This window comes from Rosa rugosa, chromosome 5 (genome assembly GCF_958449725.1).
Source record: "Rosa rugosa chromosome 5, drRosRugo1.1, whole genome shotgun sequence".
NCBI classification, from domain to species: Eukaryota; Viridiplantae; Streptophyta; class Magnoliopsida; order Rosales; family Rosaceae; genus Rosa; species Rosa rugosa.
The window spans coordinates 5390936-5412077 of NC_084824.1; the positions used below are offsets into that span (position 1 = coordinate 5390936).

A 21142-nucleotide genomic window follows, 5' to 3' on the forward strand; every position below is an offset into this window, starting at 1 on the left:
TGTCCTTTGTGATCTTAAAGTAGTTAGATATTCTCTGTCCCTTCTTATTGAGTGTTACTGCACCAAACTAGGATATGATTTGCTTGAGAGATTCTTTGTATGATGCTCTTTTTTGTCTTGGCTAAAGCTTCATTGAATAACTACAGAGACTTGTAGCTATCTAGGGTAATGTGGTGAAGGGTAAGAGCAAGTTCACCCGTGGGTCACTATGTCACCTACTATTCACTGCTTTTTATGTGTATTTTCACCTTCTGGGTCACGAGCACAATGTATTTTGTGCCCTAGGTCACGGGTACAACGTATTTCGTGACCCAGAGAGTGGAAATAAACACACAAAAGTAGTGAATAGTAGGTGACCCGGCGACCCAACGGGTGAACTTGCTCTAATGCTAAATTGAAATTGTCTTAAGGTTGTTTCAATCTGATTTGTATTATGCACAGGAATTCAAGAAAGCCTTCAAAACCTAAAATTTTCATGGTGATGAAAATTGTGCAATCTTTCCTTTTCCTTTTGACTAGACTATAACATCCGAAATTGGTTAGAACAATACATAATGATGAATATCAGTCAAAAAAGTTTTTAAATATTGTTTATTATTGCTTCTATTATAATCTTAATATTTATGTTAAAGAGTTTGACTCTCGTCTTTTTCTTTGTTAATTATTGTATATAATTTTTTTTTCAAGAAAGTTACCAGTACTTCGGATTCAAGATTATAATATAATATACAAAGTTGTTAGCATAGCAACAAGTATCAATTATTCTCTTAATTACCTAACTTTGTTCTTATGGGACATCAAGTCTATTTTTTCCTCAAAGTTTCTTCATCTGGTGGTTGGTAATGGGTTCATGAAAGCAACCCTCTTTACAGACCAACCACTTAAACACGGCAGAAGGAGAGCTAGTCCACTTTAACTACATATAGTAATATAGATTAGTCTTATATCCCTAATCACAGACAAAACCAGCTAATTATTATTGTTTGGTTAGGCATCCCATTGTGATATGCTTCACATAAATCCTTCCAACTCTGAACACATTGTTTAATTATGTCAATAACTGCCTAAGTTTGGCAATGCTATTCATGCATTGAAATATCCGAAGGACTTAAATATACAAGTACCTGAAGCTGGTGGTTTAATTTGCATTTGAAAATTGAAAGAAGAGGGATAGGTTGGTGGTGCATGTGTCTAAGTTTTATTTAGCAAAGAGAGCAAAATAGTCGTGATCAGCTCTGGTCACTTGTCACTTGTCAGCAGCTAGCTAGCATTTGCCTACTGATTGATTCTTCTGGACATGAAAATGGACGTGCACAGAAATTAAATTAACGAGAGAGAGAGAGAGAGTCTGGCTTGCCACTCTGCCATTGATGCTGACCTTCTTCTTCTCATTTTTCTTTTGTTGGGTTAGTGGCGACCTTCGCCACTTGTACTACCAAACCACTTTGATCACCTACAAAGCCTACAATTTAATTTGGCAATCGAGTGAAAGCAAACTTATAGAATATGTACGTGAACTGTATCTTGACTAAATATAAAATTGGGAAAATTACTGGTCCCCCCTTTAACTTTTGGTGTTTCGACACTTCAGTTCATGTTATTCCAATTTTAACAGATAACTCCCCAAACATTCAAATTTCACACAATTTGATCCAAAATTACCATTTTACCCCTCACTTATTTTTTTTTGTTTTTTGTTTTATTCTTCTCTCTCTCTCTCTCTTTTATACATATGTATATATATGTGTGTGTGTGTATGTATATATATTTTTTATTCTTCTCTCTCTCTTTATATATATATATGTATGTATGTGTGTGTGTGTGTGTGAGTATATATGTATGTATGTATGTATATGTGTGTGTATATTTTTATTCTTCTCTCTCTCTTTTTACTAGTCTTCTTCATACATGCTCTGCATGTGTAATAGTTTTTTCTTTTAAAAAAAAAATAAATGAAATAAAACAGTTATTGCAGATAGAAAATAGTGGGAGAGAAAAGTGGGGGTTGTGGGTTAATTTCTTTTTAATTTTATTAACAAAATCTATTTTATAATTGTCATATTTACCCTTGTGATTTAATTTATTCTCAAAGTTTTTTAATGGATTAAATACTTGTTACTCCCTGTACTTTGCTGCTAAAAACAGTTCAGTCCTTCACCTTTTAAATTAAACAGGTTAGTCCTTATTCTCTCTAATTCTCATACAATAGGTCCACAACATATCCAAAATGACTATCATACCCTTATTTCATCTTTTTTTATTATTTTTCTTTCTTTTTTTAATCTCTCTCTCTCTTTTTTTGTTTTTGCTTCTCTCTCTCTAAACCGAAAGAACCTTAAAGCTTTTCACACTCTTCTCTCAGAAAATTCAAAACTTCAAAAATCAAATTTCGGTTACAAAATGAAATTCTGATCAATCCGAACGATGCAAAGACTCGAAACGGTGCCGCCTCACTAGAAGACTAAGAAGCTCCGGTCGAAACTATCTCGCCGACGGCGAACCAGATCTCTCCGATTCTTTACTCATTTCAGAAACCTAATGCTCACAGTGAGGCCTCGATTGAGTTATGGAGGAAAGATGGTGAAGAAAGCGGTTGCCGGAGTGGGGCGAAGTTAACGCTTCTGAGTCGGTAAAACAAATAGTCAAACACTGAACTAAAATCATCCAAACCCAGAAGATGCAAATGCAAACAAGACCTTGTGATTGATGTGCACAGCTATCAGCTTCTTCCTTCTTGAACACAACCTTGCCATTATCAACAGCGAAAACAGAGAAACTTTTGGGCAATTTCCAGGCACAGTACTTGGCAACAGAAACGGATGATCGAATTCTATGGTGGGTTTTGGAAGTCCCAACAATTAGAGTATCAGCATGAAATGCCTTCGCTTCCCTTACTAAAACTTTTCTGATCGGATTGTCTCTACACACCTTTAGCTTCATATCAACCTGCCTACAATTCACACGCTCTCAAATCTTAATCCCCAAAGACCCAAAATTGAAACTAATTGACTACTCACATACTTGTTTAACCATCCAATTGACCAATTCACAATATACAAAGACACAAAATTGAAGTCACTGACCTGCTTCAAGCTACAGAAACCTTCATAGGCAAAGAGCACAGAATCGAATGTCTTGACCATTGAGAGCAAACACGAAGTCTCCTCTGCAAAAACCCAAAACTCTAACAAAAAGCCCAAAACTTTCCCATCAATCACAAAAACAACGAGGAAAAATTGAGAGAGAGAGAGAGAGGAGACCAGAGATGGAGTCGGTAATAGAGCACCAGAATTTGAATTTCACGGAGCGTCGAGCAACTACTTCCGTAATAGGGTATCGGAATTTGGACTCGGATTAGTCTACTGATAATGTTCTTCAGCTTTTCTGGGCTCTGAAGCCGACATAGCTTCATGGGTCTTAGTGTTTGGGGTGGTGGTGTCGTCAGGGTGGCGGATCCATTTTGGGGATTGAGTGGGGCGTTAGATGCGGATCCGGTTTGGGTGTTAGGATTTCTGGTTGGGATTCAGTGGAGCAGAAGAGGCAGAGGAGGGTGAGAGATTGGGGGTTTGAGTGGTGGGTTAGGAGTAGAGATCAGTGGAGGCAGGTTGGTTGGAAATGGGATCGAAGCTGGCTGGTCGGAGCTGGAATTGGGGTTGGGGAACTAGAGCGGGGAGCTGCAGATTCACCGAAGCATTTGTGGTCCTGTGATGGAGGCCATGGCCGAGAAGTCCCAATCCCGAGAGAGAGAGAGAGCTGAGAGAGAGAAGCAGAAAAAAATATATATACAGAAAAATAAAAAAATAAAAAGAGAGAAAATAAAAAAATAATAAAAAAAAGGAAGTGAGGGGCATAATAGTCATTTTGGACCTATTGTGTGAGAATTAGAGAGAATAAGGACTAAGCTGTTTAATTTAAAAGGTGAGGGACTGAATTGTTTTTAGCAGCAAAGTACAGGGAGTAACAAGTATTTAATTCTTTTTTAATATTTCAGGGTTAAATCTGTCAAAATTTTGAGTTTTGGCTAACAAAGCCTCTTCTCTTAATAATAATATAGATATATATTTATATGTATATATGTGTGTGTGTACATATACATATGCAGATATATACATACACATATATATATATATATATATATATATATATATATATATATGTATGTATACATATATATCTAATGTGTTTATGTATTTGGTAAGTCTATATACTATGTTTATGTTTCATATTATAAAAAAAATTCACAACTTTTATATATCTAATGTGTGTGTGTATATGTATATATATATATATATATGTATGTATATGTATATGTATATGTAGATATATAAATATATGTATAATTTTATACATATGTGTGTGTATATATATAATGTATATGTGTGTGTGTGTGTCTATATATATATATATATATATATATATATATATATATATATGTATATATGTGTGTGTGTGTGTGAAAAAAGTAAGTGAGGGGTAAAATGGTAATTTTGGATCAAATTGTGTGAAATTTGAATGTTTGGGGAGTTATCTGTTAAAATTGGAATAACAAGGACTGAACTGTCGACGCACCAAAAGTTAAAGGGGGGACCAGTAATTTCCCCTATAAAATTTGAAGTTTGATCGAATCAAGGAGTTTATCAGCTTAAAAGATATGCTCTAAGAGATTGAAAATCTTTACATTACCTCGACTTGTTTATCTAGCTAAGCAATTTGTTGAATCATTTCTTACTAAATTGTGTTTTTCGTTTTGTATTGTATTGTTTCAAAGTCTGAAGTTTATGATTTTTAAGAGATCATATATTAAAATCACGATAAAAATTAATCACTCTAGCGATAAGATGTCATCAATAGCTACACACGATCATTTTTTCTAATGTGCCAATTCATATATATATATATATATCTTTTTTTTATAATAAAATTAATCTTATTAAAACACATGAACTGAAATGAAATATTACTTTTAAACTATAATAATGCTAGATGAACCATCATTTTTGATAACTAAAACAACTATCAAATCAAAAGGAAAGAAGTTAACAAATATAAAAAAGAATGATCGTCAACTTCAGATATGCATAACTATTGACCTAAGTGTTCACTCACGACCCATAAAACAACGAATTAACCAATGGAAAAGTTGATATCAACTATATGAAAGCTCTTACTATAGGGTTTCATGCCTTCCATGAATTAGTTCTCGTGATCGGTGCAAAATTGGAGAGTTTTGATGTTTTTACGTTTTAAATCTCTTACTATAGTGTCCTTTTTTTTTTTTTTGAGAAATCTGTCCTATTTTGTTATCTATGTTTTCCGAAGATTTCTTTATCTTGGCGTTCAAGTTTTCTAATCTTCTTGTTGTTTATTTTTACTTTAAATTTTAGGACAGTAACTCTGTATAAGGTACCACTTCTTACTTTTTGAGTTTGAAATTAAGAACTCATAAATCTAAAACTAAAAATTAGAGGTCATCTCTTGTTTTTCGGATCGATGTCGTGCTGTTTAGACATATTCATAGTCTATATCTCCTTTGAATCCGTACGTACAGGCGTACAGCCCTTGCTGGTTTCTCTTAGTAAACTTGTGTTGTCGTTGTTTCTCCAGGTAAGTTTTCTTGTACTAGGTAATTAAGTCGATGGTAATCCAAACCGGAAACTTAATAAAAAATGGAACAAAATAGATGGCACGTCGGACACGGGAAGAAATTAAAAGAAAGAAAAAGCGTAGGAAGCGGGAGTGTATGATAAGCTGCTCCAACAAATCCAGAGGCACATCCCCAAAATAGGATCCGACTTCAACGCAAAACTGCTGTCTTTGTATTTGGGATGCTCAAATTTTTTTACCTGCTGTCCTGATTAGTTAATCCTCCTTTGCATCATCGTATAATTACCCTTCACCGGAATCCGTTTTCATCTAACACGAAGCAAAGAGAAACAGATAGAGCACAGAAACTAAAGTTCCGTTTCAGGGAGAGAAGGAGGCCTAGTTCCTCACCGGGAACGACGGTTTTCCTTTCTTTTCTTTTTTTTTTTCTCGCCGGAGTCCGAATTCTTGCCCCGCACCAGGTCGCTTTCTCTTCCCATTTGCATGCATTAACTTTATGCAAAATAGATACGTCGTCCTCGTTCATGATGATGATCGACACTGGTTTCATTTACAATTTTCATAGGTTTACTCGATCGTATCTACTATATGGTTCTGTTTCCTGTCTTTTTTAACTTTTTGCTGTTTAACTTTCTTGATGAACTGTATTGATTCATTTTGAATGATTGAAAGTTTGGATGTGATTATGCATTTACTGTGTCTTTAATGTTTCCATAACACCTCGCAACTACTCTCTGCTTGTAACTGTACCACACCATATTACTTTATCTTCATTTCTTTTGACATACATATATTAGTTTCTGGTTCTCAACCTATCGATCAGCTAGCTTATCATTTTGTCCCTATTTGATAAAGACTCGTTCAGGCCTCAATTTTTTCTTCTAATTTATTTTCCCAGTACCTCAATCGTGTCAAGTTCTTATGTTTAACGCATTCTCATCAGGGTTTTTAGTTTTATTGGTAATTACTAGACCTTTTTTACTAAACGAATTGGGATTGTGGGGGGTTTCCTCAGGTTTTGTTCAAAGGTGTGGTATCAAGTATGGCAATGTGATACGGCCTCTTTTACAATTTCCACGGCGCCTTCTGTTTTTGCAAAGTTGGCACAGCAATTATTCGAAGAGAGGAGGAGTTGTGGTTTTGTAGAAGAAGTCTGAAATAGAAGCTAAGTGATGGGTCTATGTGTCTCAAAGCCAAGTGAAACTATCAGAGCTCAAAAGAAAAAAGTCGACAGAGTCGGCAAAGGGCGGCGCCGGGGGAGGAAGAGCAAGAAGGTAGCCACCGCCGTTATAAACTCAGAGATTCCTGCTCCGACGAGACAGTCTGTTAGTGAGTTTGTGCGTCTTGACTTTGAGAAAGGTGCTGCAACCACTTGCAGAAGATCTGAGGTTTCCAATGGCACATTTCATCTAACTCAACTTCAATGGAACCACAGTCAGATTGATGGGAATGGTGGTGAGAATACTTCGATCATATCTAAGCAACTTAGTTTCTTGTTAGTTAAGTAATCGATCTCTGACCTTAAAATTTTAACTTGGTAATACAGGGAAATGCCAAGGACCTGAAACCTGGTTTGACTCCCAAAGTATAATGGAATCTGATTCAGATGATGACTTTGCTAGTGTACATGGAGGTGATATACTCGAATCTCAATTTTCCTATACTCTGTGGGTTTATTTGTGAGTGTTAGCTCGTGATCTTGACACTGCTAGTCTTTGTTTTTTTGGTATGTCAGATGAGTTTCCTCCTATGGTAGTAGGTAATGGAATTGGAAACATCCCAAATGGTCAATTAGTCCAGTATGAAAGTGCAGCATGCATTGTAGATAATGGATGCAAGTATGAAGGGTTTTATGAAAGTTATCTGAAAATCGATGGGGCAGGTGCACGTCATTCCCTAGAGAAAACCCAAGTCAGTTACAATGACAAAAATCAGCCCAAGCAATCAGTTATCATGCTTTCCTACAAGAGAAAATCCATCGACAACCCCGAAAGGATTTCATGTATGTACTCAAGTTAGCATGGTCTTTTGTTATTTTGAACTCACTCATTTATCATTGATAGAGTAACCAACATTGCTCAAAATGTGCAGGTGCTTCTGATCAGAAGTACTTATTCCGTCCTAAATCAGGACAACGGATTCCTTGTTCACCGGTAGAGAAGCCAACTCCAGGATCCTGGTCTGAAATCTCGCCTTCAATCTTTAAGCTCCGTGGGGAGAACTATTTCAAAGACAAACAGAAGTACCCTGCTCCAAACTGCAGCTCATATGTACCAATTGGTATTGATATGTTTATCTGCCCAAGGAAGAGAGATCACATTGCTCAGTATCTTGAGCTTCCTTCTATAAAACCACACGATAAAGTTCCTTCCCTCCTCATTGTTAATATACAGGTACATATCTGCAGGCTCATGCTTGATGACACGAGTCTTTCTAGTGCACTGTTTTCGAATTTGTTTATCAAGCTAACAAAGACTTCTGGTATTATTGTTGTTGCAGTTGCCTACATATCCAACTACAATGTTCCTTGGTGAAAGTGATGGTGAAGGCATGAGTCTTGTATTATACTTTAAAGTTAGTGAAAATTTTGACACAGACATATCTCCTCAGTTTCAAGAATTTATCAAGGTATTTGAATATCTTCGCTGATCTTTCACTATTCACATTTTCTATTTTTGGTGGTGCATAGAGTGTAATTTTTGTGTTCATTCTTTGTTTAATGTCACAGAGATTTGTTGAGGATGATACCGAAATGGTTAAGGGTTTCACAAAGGAGTCATTGGTTCCTTTCAGGGAAAGGCTAAAAATTTTGGCTGGATTGGTGAATCCAGACGAGCTCCAACTGAGTTCTGCTGAGAAGAAGCTGATAAGTGCTTATAATGATAAACCAGTGCTTTCGCGCCCTCAACACAATTTCTTCAGGGGGCCTAATTACTTTGAAATTGATCTAGACATACACAGGTTCAGCTACATCTCCAGGAAAGGGCTTGAATCATTCAGAGACAGATTGAAGAATGGGGTACTTCATGTGGGATTAACAATCCAGGTACATTAATTCGCTATTTTAGTACAATGTTACATCTACACTAGTTTAACAATCAAAACTAAATGTGTTTAAACAACATTTCAGGCACAAAAACAAGAAGAACTACCGGAGCAAGTCTTGTGTTGTATGCGCTTGAATAAGATTGATTTTGTAAACCATGGTCAAATACCTACTCTTGTTACCATGAATGACTGAGTTAGACAAGCACCAGTGGCGTCCTAGAGGGTTTGCAATAGTTTATTAGTCCGGCGGAGAAATTGATCAGAAGATGTATTTTTTGTTCTTTTTTTCTTTTTCTTTTTTGGTAAACATTAGATCGTTAATACCTATTCAATGGTGCAAAGGAGGGAATAAAGAAAAATGAGAAGCAAATGGATTATTATTTTACAAAATGGCATCAAAATTTTGTACATATTTTACCCGTTATGCTTTGTTACAACTCATTTGCCAACTTTCCTCTGTTATCATCCTTGAGCTATACTTAATCGTAATCATGGTGACAAACCTCAGAAGAATGAAGTTATAAGGTCATAACTGAGTTTATGATGTTTATTTAAGGTTCTCAGAACAGAATAGATACCAAGTCAGAACAGAATGTATACTGTATAGCAGGAATCGCCAAGCCAAATGTAGAAACATTTTCCTGATATTCAAACATCAATACAATAACAACCATATAAAACAACATTACTGCATTTCCATATACAAAAGAATGCACATAAGACCATAAGTTATGAATCTCAATACAGTATGCTTGTAAGCTAGTTTACATTTGAACCAGACTTCTTCCTTTCTTTTGTATTACCCCTTCTCTTTATACATCAGCATTGGGGTACTTAGCCTTGATCAAAACTACGGCCACAAGTGAAAAACAGATTCAGACAAAATCACTTGAGAGATTTCACTTGATCGTGGAAATATCAAATTTGGTTGACTGAAACACACAGAACTATGTTATTTGTTCTTCTTTTAAACGTAGACGCGCTACAGGCTGTTGGTCATTGTTTCGAGGATCCATCTTGCTAACTGAGGCATGCTTTTCAGTTCCCGGGTTGCCTGATCTTAGATTTGATGCATTGTTGTTGGCTGCGTAGTGGCTGCCAGATTTAGAAGCAGGTACATCATGATTATGTTTGCCCTCATATGTTGTTATGACGGCTTTAGGATCTGTTGCTGCTCTCTCTACGTGCTTACGTACATTGCATCCCTGGAATGTGCATTTATAATAGCTCCTGCAGATGAGTAAGACGGCTCAGAAAATTCCATACCGAACATGCTAAAATCTATGAAATCTTCACATAAATGGAAAAGGCAAATAGAAACTAGAAAGTTCAGCTATCACATAAGATGTCAAGATTTTATGCTTGCGCTGGGCACAAATTTTGATGAGCTGATTAATGGTATGTCACGTAAGAAAATCTAACTCCAACAGGTTTAAAAGTTAGGACAAGTAGTGTTACCTTGGATAAGGATTGCCTTTGACAACTTTCTGCCCATACTTTCGCCACCGGTAGCCATCATCTAACAGATCAACTTCACTGGTTGTCTGCACTATGATTCTAGGCTCTGTCACAGTCCGATGAGAAGAAGCTGGCTCTGAATGCCTGACCTCCATATTTCTGCAGAGTAGATAATAAGTTGTTAAGAACACAAGACAAACAAGTAACATCAACTGGCACACAACTTTATGTGTGCCCATCAGTAGATAGAAAATAGAAAGATCTGTACCGTCTCTTGGCAGCAGGTTCATCTTCATCTTTTTCTTCTACTTTTGTTTCAGCATCTCCAACTTCCTCACTGTCACTTGTCCCAGATATTGCTTGGCTAGATTCCTGACCCTGCTTAGACATTGAATAAGTCCCTTCTTTTGATTTGTTCAAGTTCTCACCATGAACTTGGGAAGCTAAGTCATGATTCACCTGAACATTTCCATTTTGATTTCCAGAATCCTTTGGGCGCTTAGATTGAGGACGCTGATGGTTATGCTCACCCTTGTAAATGATTTCAGTTATCTGGCCATCAACCGAGCGTTCAACCTTTTTCTTGACTGGACAACTGGGATGCGTGCATTTGTAATAACTTCTAGGAAACTCACTCCCCTTCACCTGCTTCTGCCCATATTTCCGCCAATTGTAACCGTCATCATTAGGCTTGTCGACAGTCAATGAAGATGGTTGGGATCTCTGTTCCGAATGTGAGATATCAGACGATTCTTTCAGAGTGACCCCAGAATCGGGTATTTCAGATGGCATCTCCTGGGGTGGTGTTGTACTGGAAGTAAAGATCGGAAGCTGTGTCATAGACGTAGAGTGTTCATTTGGGATATGAAAAGTGTAGGATTGGGATTGTGAAGCCTGAGCTGTCACTTGAGCTAGTGCCTGCTGGTGCGTCATTCCAAAGGCTCCCTACATTATTCACAGATCACAACAATGAGAAACCAATACAATTAGGGTACTGACTGTACTGGACCATTTACATAGAAGTGGAAGAAGTAAAAAGGCCACAAAGCCTCAAGCTTTTTATGAATGTACTACACCAGGGTTAGTCATTTAAGTCTCTACAAGCACCTTGGAATCTGATTCTAAACATACAGTGGACCGCAAATTTTGATTCTAGACACCTTAAATTCATTCGTAGAATAAGAATCAGGAATCAATAGAATTCAGCAGCCTCGTTCAAGTGTGTGAAAATGTCAAAAATAAACGCCCCTAACTTTGCAAATGTTCATGTGTAGGTTTTGGAAACCATGTGATAGCCAACTCAAAGTCTCAAAGCCAAATTTAGGGAGTGTCAATCTCATAATCTCATTCCATAAAGGATTCTGGCAGCCATTTTAAAACTGTCTCAGATTATAAAACATGACTTAAAGTCCCTTCTTTCCTTTCTCCTAAATTTAAGCAGCAAAACTGAAAACAAGAAAATGTACTTTGCCAAAAGATACAAAACAGAAAAAGGAAAGGAAGAAAAAGTAAGTGTCAAACTTTCTAAATAAAGCAAATACAAATACAAATACTGAGAGAGAGAGAGAGAGAGACTCGTATATACCTGTCCGGGTGAGAATAGTCCTCCCGGCGAGTCGAGGAAACCAGCCGGAAACATCGGCGACGGCGGTCCAATCGACATCCCCGCCGGTCCATTCTGGAACCGGAAATCACTGCTGTCATCCCCGGAATTCCTGTCTTCAAGCGGCGGAAACCCCGCCCTGTCCGCCGGAGACAGCATGGCTCCAGCCAGCAGCTGAGAAAACGACTTGCAGTCTTCCCCATCAGAGAAGAAGCTCGAAACCAGAGTCATCGGCCCCGGACTGAACCCCAAGCCCGCCCCAGTATTCCCGCCGGTTCCGGAGTTGTTGTTAAACATCGTCTCAAAACAAGTCCGCGGCGGCAGAGTAATCGTGGGACGCGAAGGATGCGGAGGACGAGGCGACGGCGGCGGCGGCTGCCGGTGTTCTTCTTCGTTTCCAGCCATTTTGATCAACAACCAACTCTCCCTCTCCCTTTTTGTTTTTTGGGGTTTGGGTGGATCTGAAATTCAAGCCAAAAAGTCCACGCCGCAGAGATAGATACGAAAAAGCTCTCTCTGATTTTTTGCTCTGCTTTCTCTTTTTGTCCTTATTATTATTTTTTTTAATTATCTAATTTACTTAACTTTCTGAAGCTTCTGATATTGACGTGCTGTGCTGCCGTGTTGGTGTTGGTGGCTAACTACCTCCATCTCAATCCACGAAATGTCGATGCTGCCCCCGGCGACTTTCTGGAACTACCCACCTTCCCTAGTGTAAAAACTAAAAAAGGAAACCAACACACACGTAGCTAGAGTCGTTAAACCTGGCCCTATTATTATGGTGCAGACGTGCACCGCCGGAGATGCCGTTACCCAGTCATAATCTAAACATTATTCTCCTTCGTCCACTTAGTCGTCGATTACGCGAAAATTATGTAATAATTAAGTATTTAAGTCTTAAGAGATTATTATGAGTTGCATTACTAATAAGTGGTAAATCTTGAGGATAGTGGCACATGCATGGTCAGAGGGCTCGATCAGGTCATCATCGTATGTATACCAAAATAAGTTAAATAACTATCGTAATATGCGAAAAATGGAGTCACAGTCACAATCAGAAACTAACTTGATACAATGTAAACAACATGACTAACAAGTTGAGTTTAGAAAATGATTATATGTCTGTGTTTCTGGCAAACTAACTAGCTAGTTTTGAAAACGATAACGAGTACTCCAAATTTCAACACAGGCATAGTGGAGCTTTGGGATAAAATTTAATAAATGTGTAACTATATATATATATATATATATATATATATATATATATAATTTTGATAGTTTCCATAAATACAAACGTGGGATATATGAAGGGTAATGCAGCCAAGAATGGAGTTCGTGGAGACACATAATGTTGCAGGCTGGCAGGGAATCCTGGACTCTCTTACATTTTCAAGATCAGATCATGTAGACGCCATGCCCTTTGTGGTACTCCATGAGTCCATTCTCTTCTTCTTTTGGATACAAGTGAATCCTTTAATATCAATATTTATTTATGAATTGCGATATAAGAGGCCTACAAGTATATTGGATATAGGTTGGATTAACCTTAATTGGATTCAAATTTATAATGAATCAGATTATCGATGATAAATTTATCTTCAATCGATTAGATTAATTATCAAATAAGAATTTTGAAATAAATGAGAAATATAGTAGGATGACCGACCATAAAATTTTCTATTATATTGAATCAAATCAAACTCAAATCCATATGTGTATACTAAGTACTAACAAGCGAATAAGATAATGAGACACTAAAATACTAAATGCGGTCATTTTGCTGTGTTTATGCTTAATTGAAGAGCTGGCTAATATGATTGATTGAAATGAACCTTTTGTTTCCAGATTTTTTATTTTGTTTTTGTTTTTTTGTTTTTTTTTGTTACTGGGATTTTACTTTGCTTCTTAATGTCATACTAAATGGTCAATTTAGTACTAAGCTCTTAAAATCTGATTTGAGTATCTCCTACACTACAGTTCATATAAAAATCAAAAAGAGAAAAAAAGCTAATATGTAACTTATACTCTTTAATTATTATTTTGTCTCAGGGAGCGTAAACTTCACCAAGAGTGCTGCAACATAGAACGCCAAATTTGAGGTAATCCCTTTTTCTCCATTATCCAATTCATTATTCCAACTAAAGTACTACTCTTTAATTTTGCTCTATGTTTTGTTATCTTCAACTTTCGCTGGTTAGGTACCTGCTAATTAAGTATCTTTTCTGTGAACTTTGGACTCTATTTTTTACAAGAAGAAAACATATTAAAGTTACATATCACTGTTAAAATAAGAGGAATTGGAGAACTACATGTGGGATCAGTTAAAAAGTTTCTAAAACGCAATCAACCATCAAAATGATTAGACGTTGGTTGTCTTATTTACACTTTTGTTCAATATTAGGCTTTTTTTTTTTTTTTTTATAACTTTTGTTTAATATCAATGTCCAAAGCAAGTACCAGAGATGGCCCGAACAAACAGAGTGCACTAAGTATACCTTGAGACTGATGAACTCAAGGTATTTCTCATTTCTTTTACTTGGGATACTTTCTTCAATTTGCACATGATAATTTTTTTTTTCTATACTTTCTACAGTTCTCATATCCAATTCAATTTCGATGAGTATGATTGAGAACTACTTTTTAAAGTTTTTTGGAGTCTATAAAACAAAAATAAGATGTGATCCATACTTTATTTAATGACCTTGCACGTTGTATATTTTAAAAAGCAATTCAATGATCAGGGTTATGTCAAACTAATAAATGAAAATCTTTTTGTCATGGTTACCGCCCCACTTTACTCTTTGCAGAAACTTCTATCACCACATCCTTAGCATTTCCTTAAAGCTCGGGTAATCCAGATAAGTTACTAACACATTAAATTGTGCAATCTTAATCTGCAGTGGGGTTTTGGGCGGTGGGAGACCGCCAAGAGCATATTAGAGGTATAGGCCATGCTAGAGATGTGTGTCTCAATTTATATTAGATCTTCTGTAATGTCAAGAAAGTGTTGTGCAGGGTTTGTTAATTGAATTGTATAAGAATAAGGATTCTATCCTTGGGTTACTTAAAAATAAATTTTCTTCATCTTCTAAACTTATTCATTTCAAACAGTTCCTATTGTTATTAAGAGTGAGTAGATTAATAAATTGTTATTTATCTACATGAGCATGTTACTAACCGCACCTCACAATGTAGATAAATATTTTCGTTACAATAATTTTTCATCAATAACAACTTTGCTAGAATGTATTACTATAATTAGATCAATTGACAATAAAACCCCGCGGCATCGCGCGGGCACTCTTTCTAGTGAGACACTAAATGATCAATTTCTGCGTTGATAAAATAAAAATATAACATTATTTATTTGATTTTAGTATATTTATTTGATATTATTTATTCGACACATTCTTTGTTTCATTCTTTTAAGTAGATTAATGATGAAAGTTTACATTTAAAAATTGATGTTAACGGATTTTGGTTAAATGGCATTATTTGATATGATCCTCAAAGTCCAAATTGTAATGGAAACTTCTATATCTATAGTGCATATCAGAATGTCATACCTACATTTACAGATATGACAATAAAGTCCAAAATCATACGGGAAAGTTCTATAGTAGTATAATACATACCAGTATGTCATACCCACATTTACAAATACGACAACAAATTTGTTGTTATTGTGGTGACGTGAGTCATATTTTGTGTAATCTTAGTTCTATTAATAGTAATTACACCACTTACGACATTGTTACAAATTTTTGAAAAAACTTATTGTCAATATTATAATTTTGATTTAATTATATGTAAATAGTGTAAACGAATGGGGTAACTTTGTTATGAATGTTTGTAATTTTGATTCATATAAATTGTAATTTTTATTTAGGTAGATGTAAAATTAGTATATGGTAGACGTACATCACAGTATCATAGGTGTTGGAGAGGAAAGATCCCACATTGGAAAAGTGACAAATAAAATATAACTTATAAGTGGGTGGCTCTTATCCAATTGTACCGAGGCCTTTTGTGATTAAAACCCAACACCTAACGGGTGGTTAAGTTGGGACAGTATCGGTACAATGGTGGGCCACTGGCCACACTTGTCGCTGTTTAACATGGTATCAGAGCGGGTCCCTCTCCAATTGCGTCTCCACGTAGGCACGTATCATGAGCCCAAATTGGGGTTCCTTGTATTGCCATTGAAATGAAATTACCAAGTGTCCAATGTGGGCCTTGGATTGTATTGACCAAGTCTCCAATATGAGACTTGTGTCCCAATTTCCAATATGGGAATTGGATGAATGAATTTCACGTGCTAACCTAGAGCTAGGTTGCACGTGAGGGGGCGTGTTGGAGAGGAAAGATCCCACATTGAAAAAGTGACAAATAAAATATAACTTATAAGTGGGTGGCTCTTACCCAATTGTACTGAGGCCTTTTGTGATTAAAACCCAACACCTAACGGGTGGTTAAATTGGGACAGTATCGGTACAATGGTGGGCCACTGGCCACGCTTGTCGCTGTTTAACATGTAGAATCGCTGTAAATCTGTATGTAATTAGGATTTTATTTAATTAGGATATTCTGTAATTATGGAAAGATTGTTTCCTATTAGAGTTAGACTACTCCTTTGTACTTGTATATATACCCTCATTGTGGGATGAATAGAATTATCAAATTAACCCTGAATTGAAGTATTCTTTTCTACTTGGTATCAAAGCAGGTTCAATCCTTTGAACTTGCGCTGCATCCTTTGAATCCTGAATCCTGAAGAACACCACAAACCGCTGCGTACCACCACCATTGAAATCAAACCATCCTGAATTTCAAACCACCATCACCCTACCTTTTTTCGAAAAAAAAAAAGAAAAAAAAAAAATTTCTTTTCCAAAACATTCATATCCATCTTGAAACCCTTGAAAATCCAAACCTGCGAAAATCATGAATTCCTCAATGATGCAATCAGAGAAACAGGTTATTGGGCATTCGGTGACTACCAAATTTTCTGTTATGGCTCAACGCAAACAGGGTCCTCCTCCAGGCTTCTCAGGACCTTCTCCACGCCGTCTTCTGGGTAAACCAAATCCATATGCAAACAAAAGGTGCATTATCTGTGGGGAATTAGGTCATAGCAAGGAGCGGTGCTATGAAGTGATTGGTTACCCTGATTGGTGGGACTTCACCAAGAAACCGCGAAAGAATCTGGGCAAGGCCACTGTTGCTACTACAGAGGAAGTTTACCTAGACAATGCCTCCGCTAATGTAGTGCAGTCAGGTATGAAGGGTAAGGTTACTTTTAATAGTACATGGATAATTGATACAGGTGCATCTGACCATATGACCAATGACCCAAGTCTTGTGAAAAACCTTAGACGTTCCCCTCAAGACGTTGTCTCTACTGCTGATGGTACTCCAACTCCGGTCACCGGAGAAGGTTCTATTACTTTATCTGATACCTTAACCCTTGAATCTGTCCTAGTTGTTCCATCACTAGCCTATAATCTCCTGTCTGTTGGTCAAATTATTTTAGCTCTTGCATGTATTGTGACCTTCTATCCGTCTTTCTGTGTGTTTCAGGACATTCTGACTCGACGGATTCTTGGTTATGGTGTTAGAAGGGGGAAATTATACTATCTGGATCTGACAGAGACTGGAAAGAAACAGAAGCATCTTTTGGGACAAGCTAATCAGATCAACGGGGTAGAGAATGCGAAGGAAGCTGTATGGTTATGGCATCGCCGTTTAGGTCATCTATCCTTTCGTTATCTTAAGAAGCTGCAACCTCAATTGTTTTCAGTTGTTAGTGATTTGGATTTCCACTGTGACATTTGTGAACTGGCCAAGAGTCACCGTATTTCATATTCACCAAGTCTTAATAAAAGTCCTGTTCCTTTTATGAAGATTCACTCTGATGTCTGGGGTCCTGCGAAAATTCCTTCTCTTTCTGGAGCTCGGTATTTTGTAACGTTTATTGATGATTGCACTCGCATGACATGGGTGTCATTACTGAAGAATAAGAGTGATGTATTTGGAATGTTTACCGAATTTCACAAAATGGTGGCAACTCAGTATCAACAATCCATCAGAGTGTTTCAGTCTGACAATGGTGGAGAGTTTGTGAATGGCCCTATGATTGAGTTTTGCCGGTCACATGGAATTCGTCATCAAACCTCCAATTCTTATACTCCTCAACAGAATGGTTTAGCAGAACGGAAGAACAGGCAGTTGATGGAAGTTGTTCGTGCTTCCTTGTTTGGAATGAATGTACCTCGGTCCTATTGGGGAGAAGCAGTGAAATCAGCAGCATATCTTATCAACCGTACTCCTTCACGGGTGATTGAGTTTCAAAATCCTCATCAGAAGCTTCATACACTTTTGACCATCCCTTCTATGCCTAATTTGGAGCCCCAGGTGTTTGGGTGCACAGCTTACGTTCATATTCCCAAGCCTCAACGCAGCAAGCTTGATCCCCGTGCCCGTAAGTGTATATTTGTTGGTTATGCTGACTTCCAGAAGGGTTATCGATGTTATGATCCTCTTACTGGCACTTTACATGTCTCTCTTGATGTTGCTTTTCGTGAATCCGAGCCTTATTACTCAGGGGGAGCTTCTCAGTCTTCCCTTCAGGGGGAGAGAGGTTGTGAAGGGAATCCTCGTTCTATTATTGATTTTGATGTCTTTGAAGACTTGGAAAATTTGGAGGATACATTTGAGGGTAGAAATTTGGAAACAGAAAATGCAGTTGCCGAACAGAGCATTATGAATTCCGAAATAGACAATGCGACTGCCGAAAGAAGTGTTGCGAATTCCGAAACAGAAAATGCGACTGCCGAACAGAGTGTTGTGAATTCCGAAACAGAAAATGTAACTGCCGAACAGAGTGTTGTGAATTCCGAGACAGAAGAGACGACTTTTCTGGATAGTTTGAATCAAAATCAAGACGTATCTGAAGCTCGCACACAAGATATTCCCCCTTCTGCATCACCAACTGAAGATCCCGGTCAGAATGATCCTCCTCAGGTACCCCTAAACTTTAATGAATCTTCTGGGTTAGAAAGTGTCGAACCTAGGAAATCACAAAGGGTTACCAAGGGAATTCCTAAGAAACAATATGAACCAGATATCAAAGCCAAAGCTAAATACCCTATAGCTAATTTTATGTCTAACCATAGGATTTCTGGGTCACATGCACTTGTTGTTGATCAATTATCTACTGTATCTATTCCTAGTAACGTGCAGGATGCATTGACTGATTCAAAATGGACAAAGGCGATGAATGAAGAATTGGAAGCTCTTCAAAAGAATGCAACATGGGAACTAGTACCTATGCCGGTTGGAAAGAAGACTGTAGGGTGTCGTTGGGTATTTACTGTGAAGCTTAATGCAGATGGAACTATTAATAGATACAAGGCGAGGTTGGTTGCCAAAGGATATACACAACGCTATGGGATTGATTATGAGGAGACTTTTGCACCTGTGGCAAAAATTAATACTGTCCGGATTCTAATCTCACTTGCAGTAAACAAAGATTGGCCCTTGCACCAGTTTGATGTGAAGAATGCGTTTCTTAATGGGAATTTGGAGGAAGAAGTGTACATGGATGTGCCCCCAGGTGTTAAGAATTACCCAAGTGACGTTGGCAAGGTGTGTAAATTGAAGAAGTCTTTGTATGGCCTGAAGTAGTCTCCAAGAGCTTGGTTTGGAAGATTTTCAAAATCCATGAAAGCCTTTGGGTACAGACAGAGCAATTCTGACCATACCTTGTTTATCAAACGCAAGAATGGTAAGATTACAGCTCTTATTGTGTATGTTGATGACATGATTGTTACAGGGGATGATCCGAAAGAGAGGAATGAATTGCAAAAGTATCTGTCAAAGGAGTTTGAAATGAAGGATCTGGGACAACTGAAGTATTTTCTAGGTATTGAAGTTGCAAGGTCTAAGAAGGGGATTTTGCTTTCACAAAGGAAGTATGTCCTTGATTTACTTGCTGAAATAGGGATGCTGGACTGCAGACCAATGGAGACAGCCATTGAGATGAATCACAGACTTGCTATTTATCCTGACCAAGTTCCAACTGACAAAGGGAGGTATCAACGTCTTGTAGGAAGGTTGATTTATCTTTCACATACTAGACCTGATATTGCTTATGCTGTGAGTGTTGTTAGTCAATTTATGCATTGTCCTAGTGAAGAGCATATGGATGCAGTCTTTCGTATTTTGAAGTACTTGAAGATGGCGCCAGGTAAAGGGTTACTGTTTCAAAAAAAAGATGAATTGGAAGTTGTTGGGTACACAGATGCAGATTGGGCTGGTGATAAAACTGACAGACGTTCTACATCTGGGTACTTCACTTTTGTTGGAGGGAACCTTGTCACTTGGCGTAGCAAAAAGCAGAAAGTTGTTGCCAGATCAAGTGCAGAAGCTGAGTTCCGAGGTATGGCACACGGAGTCTGTGAAATGTTGTGGATTCGTAATGTCTTGAAAGACTTGGGTTACAAGCTTAAAAAGCCTATGGATTTGCATTGTGATAATACAGCTGCCATTGAGATTGCACATAATCCAGTTCAGCATGATAGAACAAAGCATGTGGAGGTTGACCGTCATTTTATTAAAGAAAATCTTGACAGAAATGTTATTCGCTTTCCATTTGTAAACTCAGAGGAGCAATTAGCTGATGTTCTTACTAAAGGAGTGTCCAGGAAGGTATTTGACAGCTCAGTTGACAAGTTGGGCATGATAGATATCTATGCACCAACTTGAGGGAGAGTGTAGAATCGCTGTAAATCTGTATGTAATTAGGATTTTATTTAATTAGGATATCCTGTAATTATGGAAAGATTGTTTCCTATTAGAGTTAGACTACTCCTTTGTACTTGTATATATACCCTCATTGTGGGATGAATAAAATTATCAAATTAACCCTGAATTGAAGTATTCTTTTCTACTATAGGTTATCTCGTAAGTGGCTTCTTAGATTGTAATATTGGAGAGGAAGAAGATGATAAAACAATTTGGAATTATATGTGCAAAATTGCAAGTGTTAGGGCAACTCCAACCCTAGTGTCAAAAGTCATCTTGGCTTTCCCAATTCAAATGCAGCATCTCCAACCTATTAGAAACTGTAGTCAAAATGACCCCCGAGTCATTTGCTTAGTCAAAATGGCTAAGTTTTGTAGAACGAAAGCCAAAAAAATGACTTTGGTGGGAGAGGAGGTGGACCCCAGTGTTCATTGAGATAATTCTGAAATAACTATGACTTTTGACTAAAGAGGGTTGAAGATGCAAAATCTGAATGAATAATAATGACACTAGGAGTATCAAATTCATGAAATGGCTTTGGCTTTAAATTAAAGGTTGAAGATGGCCTTAAACAGGATAATGTGTTCTGGCCAAAAAATAGAAAAGAAGGTTTCCCAGGAGCCA

General features: G+C 37.3%; 2 protein-coding genes across 3 annotated transcripts; one reads left to right on the top strand and one right to left on the bottom strand.

Annotated features, from left to right (window-relative positions):
* The first annotated feature begins 5742 nt into the window (after window positions 1-5742).
* Window positions 5743-9042, top strand: LOC133708938 (uncharacterized). Its single transcript, XM_062134529.1, has 8 exons — window positions 5743-6065; window positions 6620-7059; window positions 7151-7237; window positions 7340-7606; window positions 7696-7997; window positions 8104-8232; window positions 8333-8650; window positions 8735-9042. The coding sequence occupies exons 2-8, from the start codon at window positions 6777-6779 to the stop codon at window positions 8843-8845; spliced, it is 1497 nt and encodes a 498-aa protein (XP_061990513.1). The 5' UTR covers window positions 5743-6065; window positions 6620-6776; the 3' UTR covers window positions 8846-9042.
* A 285-nt stretch (window positions 9043-9327) lies between these two features.
* LOC133708936 (probable WRKY transcription factor 3) lies at window positions 9328-12249 on the bottom strand. Of its 2 annotated transcripts, XM_062134528.1 has the most exons (5): window positions 11696-12249; window positions 10570-11055; window positions 10379-10488; window positions 10111-10269; window positions 9328-9882 (listed from the first exon to the last, which is right to left on the bottom strand). In XM_062134528.1, exons 1-5 carry the CDS (start codon window positions 12116-12118, stop codon window positions 9600-9602), a joined length of 1461 nt encoding a protein of 486 aa, XP_061990512.1. In that variant the 5' UTR covers window positions 12119-12249; the 3' UTR covers window positions 9328-9599. The 2 variants fall into 2 exon arrangements, with proteins under 2 accessions (XP_061990512.1, XP_061990511.1); XM_062134527.1 differs by having other exon boundaries at window positions 10379-11055; window positions 11696-12247.
* Between the last annotated feature and the right edge of the window lie 8893 nt (window positions 12250-21142).

Bases quoted from the DNA above. Each gene is read 5' to 3' on its own strand.
- LOC133708936 (XM_062134527.1), bottom strand. From the start codon at position 12,118: ATGGCTGGAAACGAAGAAGAACACCGGCAGCCGCCGCCGCCGTCGCCT. The intron at 11,056-11,695 runs GTATATACGAGT...TGAATAATGTAG, and splicing joins GACTATTCTCACCCGGACAG to GGAGCCTTTGGAATGACGCA. The intron at 9,883-10,110 runs GTAACACTACTT...ACTCATCTGCAG, and splicing joins AAAGGCAATCCTTATCCAAG to GAGCTATTATAAATGCACAT.
- LOC133708938 (XM_062134529.1), top strand. From the start codon at position 6,777: ATGGGTCTATGTGTCTCAAAGCCAAGTGAAACTATCAGAGCTCAAAAG. The intron at 7,238-7,339 runs GTGATATACTCG...TTGGTATGTCAG, and splicing joins CTTTGCTAGTGTACATGGAG to ATGAGTTTCCTCCTATGGTA. The intron at 8,651-8,734 runs GTACATTAATTC...ACAACATTTCAG, and splicing joins ATGTGGGATTAACAATCCAG to GCACAAAAACAAGAAGAACT.